The sequence below is a fragment of the Nomascus leucogenys genome, chromosome 25 (assembly GCF_006542625.1).
Source record: "Nomascus leucogenys isolate Asia chromosome 25, Asia_NLE_v1, whole genome shotgun sequence".
NCBI lineage: Eukaryota > Metazoa > Chordata > Mammalia > Primates > Hylobatidae > Nomascus > Nomascus leucogenys.
Window position 1 is genome coordinate 16,202,736 of NC_044405.1, and position 13,340 is coordinate 16,216,075.

The following is a 13,340-nucleotide window of genomic DNA, read 5'->3' on the forward strand; positions in this document are numbered from 1 at the left end:
TGTATTGATTATTTAGCATATTTAAATTCACTGTAATACAGGGATTCCAATCATAAAAAGAATCCTATTGTATCTAACATTAGGCTGTATCTAACATTAGGTAGAAGAGCAAAGTGTTGACCTTAAACATGAAAAATTTACTAATGTGGTTTTTTTTAAATTTTCTTCAATAAAGTGTATAAGACATTCAAGAATATAACCCAACCTTGCACATATTTGCTTACATTTCTGGTTTTATCACTTACTAGAGTGTAATTTGGTTACTAGGTAATACAATGGAAGGACCACAGTAGTAAAACCAGATTTGAACTCTGGTCTGAAGTCTACATATTGTTTGTCTAACTTTTGATACTAACACCACATTCTGTGCCTCAACTGCAAAGTTGTACAGAAGACGTAACTACCCCAATTCCTGAGATTTTCTGAAGCTCTAATAAGAAACAATGAAATCATAAAATACAATATAAATGCATGTTAAAATCATTGTTTTCTTTCGTTCATCCCAAATCTAACTCATAAAAGTGGTTCATGAAACGATTCCATATTTGTTTGATGAATCAATATGCTGAATATTCTAAGCAGTGTTTTACAGGCATATCACACACCAAATCTCCTAGAAGGAGATTTATGTGTTCATAAAACACATATCACTGACTTCACAGGTCTCGATGGGTGAGGAGGAAAGAAGGCAGCTTGAAAATTTGATTTCTGAAAATGTTCCTGGTTAATGCTGATCTCAATGCTGATCCAGGCACCACATATTGAAAAACATGGTTCTAGAGATGAGATAAAATTAAAGAGAATAGCAAGATATAAAAATATATGTGCATAGTCACATATGTTTGTGTGAATATTCAATTAACTTTTTAATTGAATTTCAGAGTAAACACGTATGCAATTATATTTCAATATATACAGTCATTCTGTACTTATTATTTAAGACCCAAGGTAGATTGGTTTGATTTTATTATTGGGTTTCAGATACTAATATATAAATTAAACTTACCTGGACATCACCAACTTCTCCTTTCAGATAACCCAGGGTTAACATCTTTTGGTAATATTTTAAAGTCAGTATTCATTTTACTAAATTTAAAATATTATTTTTATTGTAAAATATAAATGAAAATATGACCACTGTAAACATATTTACACCAGAACACATATTCAAACCACATGTCCCATCCTATGTTAATTCAGGTAAGTTTTTTTTTTTAAACAGAAGCATTCTCATATTTCAAAAAAACATCACAAGCCTAAATGAGGAACTCCTGGAAAAGTTCAGACACAGGCTGAAGTAACACATCTTGAAGTGAACCTGATCCACTGTAAGCAGAGGCTGGATTTGCTCAAGCAGCACCTTGGAACTCAAAGAAAAGTAGAATCAGACTGAAAACAAAAAAACAAAATGCCCCAGAAGTGATAAAGTATTCGATAAGCAAAATAATCAATAAACTCCTGTTGCCCAGTCTCTTTTATAGCCAAGTAGCTGGTGTCCTCTGTAGCTATAACAGGTGGAGGACGGCAGGTAAAAAGGTGCTGCCATTGCCACAGGCATCACTGTGGCCCAGGGAATACCCATAACTTCCCAGCAGCCATTTTGGTAGAAGTTCTTGGGGAAGAAGTTCTATCACCTTGTCCAAGGAATAAAGGTTTGATCAGGCAGCAAACTCAATGGTTATAGCACATAATAGGATTCTTTTACCTTTGTGACTCATATAACCTCACCAGAGGCTGTGATGAAGAAATGTACCTCTTTCCTTTTTTAGTTCAAGGGAATTAGTATTCTCATTAATTTCCTAGATCTCCTTGAAAAAAAAAAAAAAAGAGATCCTCATTATTCTTGAAAGAAGTTTGAGCTGAATTAACTGCCAAAGGTGAAGAAGGATTCTTCTTTGTGGGTTTTTTTTTTCCTGTAATGAGAAGTTACTGCAGTGTCTTCAAAGTCTTTGGTTAAAATAGACTCCAAGCTGAATCCTCCAATTATTAGATGTCTCAAGAACAAAAAATAATGCCAATTGCAATAGCAAACCGTGCTTTTGGTCTGCAGGAATTTACTAAACGTCCTCATGCTTCATAAAGCCCCATACCAGGATTTGAAGTAGAGATATTAAAGAGTTTGTAGACCTAACAAACCTTTCATATTAGAAACAAAGGCGAAGCAGACAAGCCTACAGTCAACCTAAGTCTATGCAGCTAAATGCCATAGTTATAAAAGCTTTAGTGGATGCAGTGAGGCAGGAATAATAGTAGCTGTTTGCATATATATAAAATGTCATAGATGAATTATACTTTAAGTTCTGATGTTAGGACCAGTGAGAGTGTGGCATAGTACTTATAAGCTACAAAAGCAAAATTTGACAGCTGACAAGGAAGCACTGAGATCTGGGATGAGCCCTAGAGGGTGCCTCTTTTCTACTTCTTTCTTCACTGGCTTTCTATCTCTGGGATGTGCAACTTTGAAGAGCTTACTCATCCCATCATTCTAAGGCAAGTCATAAAGTCATTTTTGACATTTATGAAAAAAAATTTACTTACAAATACTCTCTATTTGATATCTCTAAAATCTAAGGGACACAGTTAAATGAATGTCACTAAGAGAGCTGGAGAAAATAAAATTTCTGCATGATGTTATTGCTTCAGCCGCTCAGTGGATCCTGACCTAATGGCATCTATAGCCTATTCTGACATCTTGGGAAGTCATTTCTGGACTCAGTCTACACATTCATGGGCTCTTTCTTGGATATCACAAAAAATCCCAGCCAGATAGTGCCGTGTTCATGGTCTAAACAAATGATTTCAATGGATCTCATTGCCAAGATTAAAGATCTTAATTTGAAAAACATAGCAGCCCCTTTGTTTCATTCATGATAGCTTTATTGAGGAGATAATATGAGTTCAATGCTGTGCTTTATTTTGGGAACACGAGGGTGAACAAGACAAAGCAGGGGTCCCTTTATGGAATGTGTGTTTTCAGTTCTATAGGATGCCACTGGAGTGGATTCTGGTTAGCAGAGAGGCAGGTGGTAAGGCTTCAGCATCCAACACACCCAGATTAGAAACCCCATTCTGCCATATTCTAGCTTTCAGACTATGAACATGTCATTTGAAATTTCTGAATTCCAGTTTCCTCAGGTGTAAAATGGGGATAATAGAACCTGGAATAAAACCAACCTCATGGGGTTGTAAAGAGTAATAATAACCCACTGCAGGCCCAGAAATAATATTGGTTATTTTTGCCTCTTCCCTAATTATGTTTGCCTTTGAAATGACTGAAAAATTATACTGGACTACACTCGAAATGATGGCCTAAAATGTTAAATAAACCAAATTGAGAAAATAATCTGCATCATAAGAAACTAATAAGATAAAAACGTGCTTACCAAGCATTTAGCTCAAAATTAATTATGCTGTTCTAAAGATCTATACAAAGGGGAGTGGGTTGGTTGGCTGGTTGGTTTTTAAGCATGATTTTCTTGCACATGTGCCATAAGAAATCTATGGGTCGAACATGTGCACTGAGCAAAAGCTATACACTTTGGATGGCTCTGAGAAAGGCCACCGTTCATCTTAAGGAAAATTACGGGAAACCAAAAATCACCCATATGCGTATGAAGCATTTTTAGTTTCTGCTTTGCCTACTGTGTCTAAAGTTATTGACAAAAGAGCAAGAAAAGCCTTTTCTGCATGAGAAAAGACCTACCCTTCGGGTAAAATTTACTAAATACCAGCAACATGTATTATTCTTCAGTGTTTTATGTTTGCGTCCTTTTGTATCTTTACTGAGAAGAGCTCTGATTTATAAGGCATTTGATAATCTTCCAGAGGTATCCACTGTGGTTGAAAGTAGGGCCACTATGAATATTTGGGAAAGGTTGACTTCTTTTGTCAACTGACTTCCTATGACTATGAGATTACCCTGTGCTAGGAAGGCTCCTCTTTTGTTCTGACTTATTGGTGAGAAACTGCTCTCAAATCCACTTAGGAACCGATCCTACTATAACGAGATCTAAGGGAAGAGAATATAATCTTGAAGAAAGATATAGAAGCAGAAGGGAAGACAGTGCAGGAAAAGAAAAAACAGGAGGAAGGGCAAATTATTTGGTCATTTCTTATATGCAAGAATAATGTGAATATAGTACAGGACTCCCTGCTTTTATCAGATTCACTACATCTCTGCTATCTTCACATTTTGGAGTGTCATAATGTTATGGTCAACACCTTTGTTGGATAGTATCATCAAATACACTGGTCACATGAAGGATGCCATGTGGAGAATGTTTCTCCACCAACCTGGTAACAGAGGGCAGATGTCAGATCCCTTCAAAATAGCCTTTAGAGAGTACATGAGAAATGTTAAATAGGATATCACATAATATGTTATCTATCCTACTTAGCCATGAAAAATTCTGTAGGACTCTAAACCTCCCCTGTGAATCAAATGGGTAAATACAAATTAACATACATATATTCAGTTACCACTGGTGAATTATTACTTCAGAGTAGTCAAGGGATTGGGAAGCCTAATGATAAGGAGAGGAGGTCTAATTGGACTTACTGGGGGTCTCTCTAGAAGATTCTTCTATACATAAGATGCCCTTAATATTCAAATCAAGTTCTCAGTTATATAAACTGTATTAAGCAGGGAAATGTTAAAGATACACAGCCTGGTTTTCAATGAGAAGAAACAAGCAATTAATGGTGAAATAGAAAATCAAAACAGTACTTCCTGTGTGACTTTGTGAGATAAACCTAAGTCATAAAATGCACAGACATCAAGCTTCCAACCCACAAATGGCTATGAATTAAAGAATGGCACTGCAAGATGGTAGCAAACAGAAGTTTAACATCTTTTTCGTGTTTATTGAGGAAAGTGGTCTGATAATCTCATCATATATATTGAGTTTCTACTATGCACAGAGCACTAAACTAGGTTCAGATCAATATCAAAGTAGATAAAGCAATTAGAAATGAATACCTAACTACACTCTATACAGACTACCATTAAGCCTAAATGTAGCAGTAAGTGTTTGTTCCAGGCTTTTCTTAAATTGACCTGTAACATGTTACTTACTGTTTTCATTTTTTATGAATTCTATATAAATATGGAGGAATCATCTTGGTTTTTAAATTCAAAATAAAAGGAGAGAACTAAAAAAGACAGAAAAGAACAGCCATGAAACCAGACCCTGTAATTGTTTTAAATTGATGGCATAAAACCACATTACTTAAAGGGATTTTTTAAAATACAAATCCCCAGACCCTGTAATTGTTTTAAATTGATGGCATAAAACCACATTACTTAAAGGGATTTTTTAAAATACAAATCCCCAGACCCCGTAGATCTTCCCATCAGAATGTGCAGGGGTGGGATCTGGGTATACGCATTTAAAAAGACTGAATTTCAGTTTTTAAAAATAATCATCAAATAATATTAAGTAATGTAAGTGCACTAGGAATTCGTACATTTCTATGCAATAGGAGAAAGTGAATTTATAAAATCCTTACATAACATACTTTTTCCTTTTAGCAGATCATGGCATCTGAGCCTTCAGCACCAGACTACTGGATATCTACCCAATAGATTCTTTCTCTGTCTAAAAATAGTAGACATTGTTACAGCCAATGCAATCTTCAGTTTGGAACTTTCTAGCAACCACATGTTAACTCAAGTTGAAAAGTGCTAAACACAGATGTTGTACCTCCTGTACTCCTTTGGGGATGTAAAGTATCTTCTCTCCTCTGTCCTTGTCTTGTTGAGATGTGCTAGAAACCTTTGAGTAAAAGACTTTCCTTTATCAAGACTCAGTGTCATAAATAAATGGTGTGGGTGGCTGGGTAGTGTACATCTGTAATGACCTGAAACGTGCTTCTTAGAGTGTGGGTCTCAGACCACCTGTACTAGAAGCCATCAGGAACGTCTTCAAAGTTTAGATTTCTAGACCTAACCCCAGATGTACTGAGTCAGAATCCCTAGGGGCAAGGCATAAGAATCTAAATTTTTAAGTCAGCTGCTCAGGTAATTCTCCTGCATACTGAAATTTCCAAAACACTAGATGAGGTGCTCTCTGAGGTCCCTTCAAGCTCAAATTTTTATATAAGTCAGTCATCATTACAAAACAGGCTGATAACCTTCTAGTTTTGATCCGATGCTCTAATTTCTGAAAAATCCCACTTTTCTTTTTCTGTTCTATTTTAACCTGCATGTTTAATTAATTCACAATTCTCAGCATGAATTAACATACGGCTGCTAGAAAGTTGCGAACTGGAGATTTTGTTGGCTGTAACCTTGTCTACTACCACTAAAAACGAAAACAATCAATTATTTCCTGATTTTTTAAAAAAGATATACGTTAGATAAAGTATGGTGGAGAAAATACTCTCTTCCGAAATGACCTCTCCAAATAGTCTTTATGTTTTTAACTACAAAGTGAACCATATGCAATATAATCACTTGCACATCTTCAATAAAAAAGCAGGGTTAAGCCAAATTTTGTTACCACCAAGAATATTTGTACTATACGTAAGATGTTTTCAATAGAAGGATTGAGACTTTTTTTATTTGGCATATAAAAGGAAATTGCTCCCTTCCCTAAAGGAACACAGAGAAAAGCTGATATATCTTCAGAAATATTCATTACAGCTCATATCTTTTAAGTGAAACTGGCTATCTGGTGTTGATTCTATAAAGATTAAGAAACTTGCCACGGTTGTGAATAACCCAGGTGCTTCTAAGCTACAAAATAGACACCTTAGATGGTTTGATATAGGGGATTTATCCCTTCACCTTAAAAACTCTCAGATTTCCAAAGGATGTCTGTGGCTTCTCTATTACTCAATGCTCCAGCATCCTTCATTAGGGGACATGGTACTTTAGTCTATAATCCTTAGTCCCTGGGAAAGGGAACACAGTGGGTTTCATTTGGACTAACATGGAAGTGACTGAAAAAGTTCCTTCTGTGTTGGGTTTTCTTGCAGAGGAGCAGAAGTAGTGAGATGAGAAGGGGATCCCGAGCAATAAATGATGCTCCACTGGGTTGGAGGTGGGCATCATAAAATTTAAAGAAGGTTCAAACAGGCAACTTTTTAATTCATTGCCTGCAACCCACCCTCTTACCTGCTTATCACACAGGATCAATAATTCTTTGCTTTCTCACTGTTCCTAATGCCCACATGAGAAAAATAAATTCACTTCTCCCCCACTCCCAATGTAACAGAAAATATGCACACACCAAGAAAGGAAACTTCACTCTAGCATGAGAATATTATACCAGTTGAGACAAATTTATTGAGATTTTGATAGACATATCCATGACTTCATCATGACAAGTCATGAATGTCATGAAAAATTCCAAAGTAGCGCATGACAAGTGTGAGGTCAAGTTTCCGAAAATGTCCCAGAGAACATCAGCCAGGGGAGGCAGCTTGAGGAAGCGTCTGCTTTTTCATTTTCCTCCCCTGAGACTCGAGGTAAGTTGGAAGGCAGTGTCTCTGAGGTTGATGAGCAAATGAGGACTAAATGAGTGGATACGGGGTAACCTGGAGATGTGCTGCTCAGCCTTCAAGGGAGAGAAGATTCTACGCCTCGGGGATTTCAGCCAATCAATAGAAAGCAAATGGCGAGTATCTCTTGTAGCCGAAAGCCCCACAGCCGTTGTAGCCATAGCCGAAGCCATAGCCCACTGGGGAGTAGGTGCTGCCATAGCCACAGCCAACGCTATATCCCAGCGGGTAGCCATAGCTGCCCCAGTAGCATCCTGGGAAGACAGCCCCGGGGAAGTTGTCGCAGAGCATGGTGTCGGGAGTGGAGGGCTTAGGTAGCAACGGAGTGCGTTTCCACAGTGGGATGGATTCCTAGTCTCAGAACCTTCTTTATATATCCTGGCTCTGGTGGGTGGTGAAAAACACAAAGCCCTCATTTTCATTCTTGACACCAATTTACATTCTAAAAAGCTCATTAACCTGTTTTGCTCTTGCTTATGATGTCTTTACAGTGGCTTAAGAAAGCTCTCGTGTGATACAGTACAGAGAGAAGATGCCTTTAAGCAAATTATTTCCCTTCCTAAAAAAAAAAAAATTATTGCCAGGACTTCAAAGCACTCTGTCTTATAGACTCTATATAACTCTCTGTAAGCAGGTATATAATATCAAGAAATATTCTGATGTTGTTAGCTGTTATGCAGTCCTCTTGCTCTCTGAATTTCCACAACACACAGTTGGAATTCAATAAATATGTGTTAAATACATTAATAAATAAAATAACAAATGGATAGTGAGTTTATCTCAAAATTCTCAAAATTAAAGTATGTCTTAGTATTCACGTGCTTCAAGGATTCTCTTTTCTGGAATATGAAAGACAAGTACAATGGGACTCATGAGAAAGAGTCTTTTTTTTTTCTCTATCTACAGCTACCGTGTTTGGGAAACTGGTTAAAAGTGTAATCTTAATCATAGTCCCCTCCTAAACTATACCTAACATCACATTTCTAGAAGACTGCTTGAATTAATAGTATTGAGATTTTAAAATGGAGTATTTGGATTAATCCTTGCACTGAATTGTCAAACAAATTTAATTTTTTGGCCTGAAACATATTTTAAACTAAATATTGAAACTAATAAGGTAAACACAGAAAAATGAATAAAAAATGTATTGTAAGATTTAGAATTTTTTTTCTCTTAGATCTAATGAAACTAGATTGTCTGACAAATGTGATGATATTATAAAGGGCCAGATGACAGTATGAAATCAGTTATTTCACTTTTAGAATGATCATGCACCCCAGGATAAAGAAGGAATGTTATTCCTCTCTAAACAGAGAGTCAGTTCTCAAACATGAGTTAAAGGAGGGATAAGGCTGAACAAAACTATCTTGGACCATGTAAGACCTGATATATGATTCCCAGACACCTGCATTAAGATTTCTTACAGTGGCACTTAGTAGAGAACTTACAGAACAAATACCAAAGAGGGCATATGGAACAGAAATAGGCACAGAGATAATAGGAATCATTCTAGAAGGCCACAAAACAGATATGTATTACACATGAGCTCTCCCAGGTTTTACTTCGTAACCCAGAGGTAACTTTGCTCCCTGATATCAGCAGCTAGGAACCAAAGGCTGAATCCAAGAACAAGATTAGACACTTGGAAAATTCAAAACCATGCCAGTGTTCTAGCCAGCAGTAGACTAATTACAGCAGAGGCATTTTTGTAAATATATACATATATAATTTTTTTTTTGAGGCAGAGTCTTGCTTTATTGCCCTGGCTGGAGTACAGTGGTGCAATCTTGACTCACTGCAACCTCCACCTCCTCACTTCAAGCAAGTCTCCTGCCTCAGCCTCCCAAGTAGCTGGGATTACAGGTGCGTGCCACTGCACCAGGCTAGTTTTTGTATTTTTAGTAGAGACAGGGTTTCAGCATGTTGGCCAGGCTGGTCTCGAACTCCTGACCTCAAGTGATCTGCCCATCTCGGCCTCCCAAGGAGCTGGGATTACAGGTGTGGGCCACCGCGCCCGGCCTAAATTTTTTTATTTTTAATTTTTGTGAGTGCATGGTAGGTTTATATATTTATGGAGTACATAAAATGTTTTGATACAGATATGCAAAGCGCAATAATCATTCTGGAGAATGAAAACACCTACAGTACCCTGCTTCGTGAGCAAACCTGAATGGCTGCCTATGGGGATTCAGCAATTAAAATTCAAACACGACATGTGGCTTATAGCTAAACAAGTTCAGGGAATTGAAATTAGATTTATTCCCAAAACATAAAGGTATTCAACCGCAGATCATTCCCTAAAAATCCTAGAATGATTTACATTCTATTTCTACTGGCATCACATTGCTGTGTTTCATGATAGAAAAGCTGATAATGTTAGGGAAAAAGAAAAATTAGACAAAAAATAGCATTGTATAATGGAAAATTTAAAATTTTTGAATTAATATTGCCAAAGGTCAATTATGTTGCTCTATTTAAATGAATTCTCCCATTCGCCTACCCAATCTGACAAGATGCTAGCTTTGCCTTCTGCAGCACAAAACCTAGCTCTGTACATGAATAGTAATTAAAATATGTTGTCTTTTTAAAAACTTAAGCCCTATTTACAGAGAACAGCTTGGATTTTCTCTAGAAAGTCTACAGAAAATTCTAACAAAAGAAAATTTTAGGGAAACATATCATTTATCAACAAGTCATTTAAAAATTAATAGCAAAGTTAATCCTATATTGAGCCTATGAAAGCTTTATTCTGATAATAGGCTTATCAAAGAAAGAGCAAGGTTTTCATAAAGCCTGAAAGCATACAATGTTGAAAGCCCTTTTTGTTAAAAAGTATACAATATAACAAATATAAAATTAAGTGCAAAAGTAAATATTTGTTGAGATGCTCCAAAAAATCACAAAAAAATTAAACACTAACAAAAATTACAAATACTACAAAATTCAGAGAAAAAAATATTATTTGTATTATGAATTGCCTGGCACACCACTATAATAGTTTTCTTTCCCACAGGCTAGCTTCTGGCTCCATCATTTCAGACTGTTTTCCCCTCCACTACTCATCCTGTGCTGTAAGCCATGGGAAAAACTCAGGCTAAGATAGGGCCTCTGGTCCTGCATTTTCACATCACACATTCTGGGTAGATCAGCAGAGTGGTCGAAGAATTCCTGGGAACCATTCCCACATAAGAATGGCTAGAAGTAGCTTAATTAGATACAGAAGCGGCCACAAAACACATAAATATATCCTTCCATGCCCAAACTGAACGAATCACTGACTCAGCTTCTCCTTAACCAGATCCTAAAAATGTCCATGGCCTCTCCAATGCCATTCAACAGGAGGAGAAATGTGATTGTGAGGCAGCCCCGTAGAAAGCAGCAGCATTTCAAACCAATTGCTGTTAAAATATCCTTTGGTAAATTTTCCCCCTAAATAAGCTGTGTAACATGAAGGTTTACAAAAGAGAAAAATATATTCTCACATGTTCAATGGCACGGTAATAGACTAATCATTGTTGGATATTTATTGGCTTGGATAAAATTCATGACCCTCTTCTCTTTTAATAACAATCCTAAAATGCTGTTTAATAAATAATTTGACTTTACCTTTCATATTTCTTTGATTTCAAATAAGACCTGACATAAATAAAGAAAAAATTCTGCTTTTTGACTTTCTACAAGGGAGTAGGAAATATATTGTGTACAAATTTCAGAAATAGAGTCAATTACAATGTGCACAACAAAAATGTTCCTGTCGTATCAGCTTCAAATATAGTGTTTACAGCTTCAGCATATTAACATTTATTAGAAATGAAAGCTAAATTAGAATGGAGTATTTTTGTTTGTTTTTATTTTTGTTTCTGTTTGGGGGTTTGTTTTTGTTTTTATTTTATTTTGTGACAGGGTCTCTCTCTGTCACCCAGGCTGACTGTGTGGTGTGGTCATGATTCACCACAACCTCTGCCTCTCAGGCTCATGCGATAGAATGGAATGTTTTAAATGAGTTTTAGAATATATATCAGTGGTTACCATACAATATAAAAATTATCTTCCATTCATCTTTTTAAACATCTGTTCTTACAGACATTTATTGAGCATGTATTATGTTCCAGATATTGTGTAGGTGCTGGGGATCCAAAGATGAATGAGAAATTGTAATTAAATCAGAAATTATAAGTAAATGAAATACCTGTATATGTTCTACCCTAGAAGTCCCTTGTAGGGACTTCCCCTTGTAGACTTCGGGAGTAAAGGACACAGTGGATGATTCTACCTGAAGTAGGGGCTACTTGCAGGAAACTTTCAGCATGAAAGGGATAGATACATAAACTGGGTCTTGAAAAGAGTATTTTACTGGTAGACATTGGCTAGGGGGAATAGTTGGATCTAGGAAATATTCCAGAAAGAGGAAGTACTTTAAAGCACATCTCAAAGATGTTAAATAATCAAGTGTCTTCCAGGAACCAAAAATAATTCAGAGGGACCATAGCCTTGAATATAAGAGAATAATTAATGGAAGGTTGTGCCAGAAAGGCAGTCAGGGTACACATGTGACTGTATGTGCTGTGGAAGCAAAGGAGCCTCTTTATACACTAAGGTGGGAGTGACATGATCAATTTTACACCTTATAAATATCACTACTCTGAGAGTATGGAGGATGAATTAGAATAGGGAAACCCCAGAGGTAGAAAGACCAGGTTTAAAACTTTATCAGGAATGCTTGTGGCTGCAAGTAACAAAAACCCCATTTGAAAGCTGATTAAACAGAAAGAATTTATTTTTCACAAATAATAGGAAATGAGAACAGATGTAATTCCAGGGTTGTTTCAGGCCTTGACAGTGTCAGGGTCCAGGGCTGGCTTCATGGTGATTCCCTCAGCAGGTGCATACTTCTCATTCTTACGCATTAAGATCCAAAACCAGGAAGGGAAAGAGGGCTTCTTCTCAACAATTCCTCTTCATTTTGTTTCAGGAAGGAATATGTTTCACATTTGTCTTCCCATGGATTTCCTTTGGGGCCCATTGTCCAAAACAGAGTCATATCTCATGGTTGAGTTATAGGGGAAGGTGGAAAAGGGTGCATCTGGCATGAGGAATGATATTATAACTGACACTCCAAAAATATAAAAGATCATAAGAGACTACTGTGAACAATTATATGCCAAAATAACTCGATAACCTCCAATAAACGGACAAATTCTTAGAAACATGCCACCTACTAAGAATACATCATGAACAGGAAATCTTAACAGACCAATAACAAACAATGAGTCAGTAAGAAACAAATAATGAATCAGTAAGAAAATATCTTCCAACAAAGAAAATCCAGAGCCAGATCACTTCACCATTGAATTCTATAAAACATTTAAGAAGAGCTAATAGCAATCTTTCTCAAAGTCCTTCAAGCAATTAAAGAGGAAGAAACACTTTCAAACTCATTTTATGAGGCCAGCATTACTCTAATGCCAGTCAGACAAGGATACTATGAGAAAATAAAATGATAGGACAATATCCCTAATGACCATAGATGCAAAAATACTAGCAAACCAAATTTAAAAGCACATTAAAAAGATCATACACATGATCAAGTAGATTTACCTCTGATAAGCAAGAGTGGTTCAGCATACAAAAGTTAATCAATGTAATATACTTTACACATTAATAGGATGAAGGATAAAAATTATTTGATCATCTCAATCGATGCAGAGAAAGAATTTGACAAAATTCAACAATCCTTCATGATAAAAATTCTCAACAAATTAGGTATAGAAGGCATGTACCTCAATATGACAAATGAATAAATCAGTAACAGTCTTAGAAATAAAACAAGAAAAAAA

The 13,340-nt window shown here is 36.3% G+C and overlaps 1 protein-coding gene across 1 annotated transcript; it reads right to left on the reverse strand.

Moving 5' to 3' along the window:
• Positions 1-7,268: 7,268 nt before the first annotated feature.
• On the reverse strand, positions 7,269-8,024 carry LOC100603983 (keratin-associated protein 8-1). Its single transcript, XM_003263847.3, has one exon. The coding sequence runs from the start codon at positions 7,792-7,794 to the stop codon at positions 7,603-7,605; it is 192 nt and encodes a 63-aa protein (XP_003263895.1). The 5' UTR covers positions 7,795-8,024; the 3' UTR covers positions 7,269-7,602.
• Positions 8,025-13,340: the final 5,316 nt, after the last annotated feature.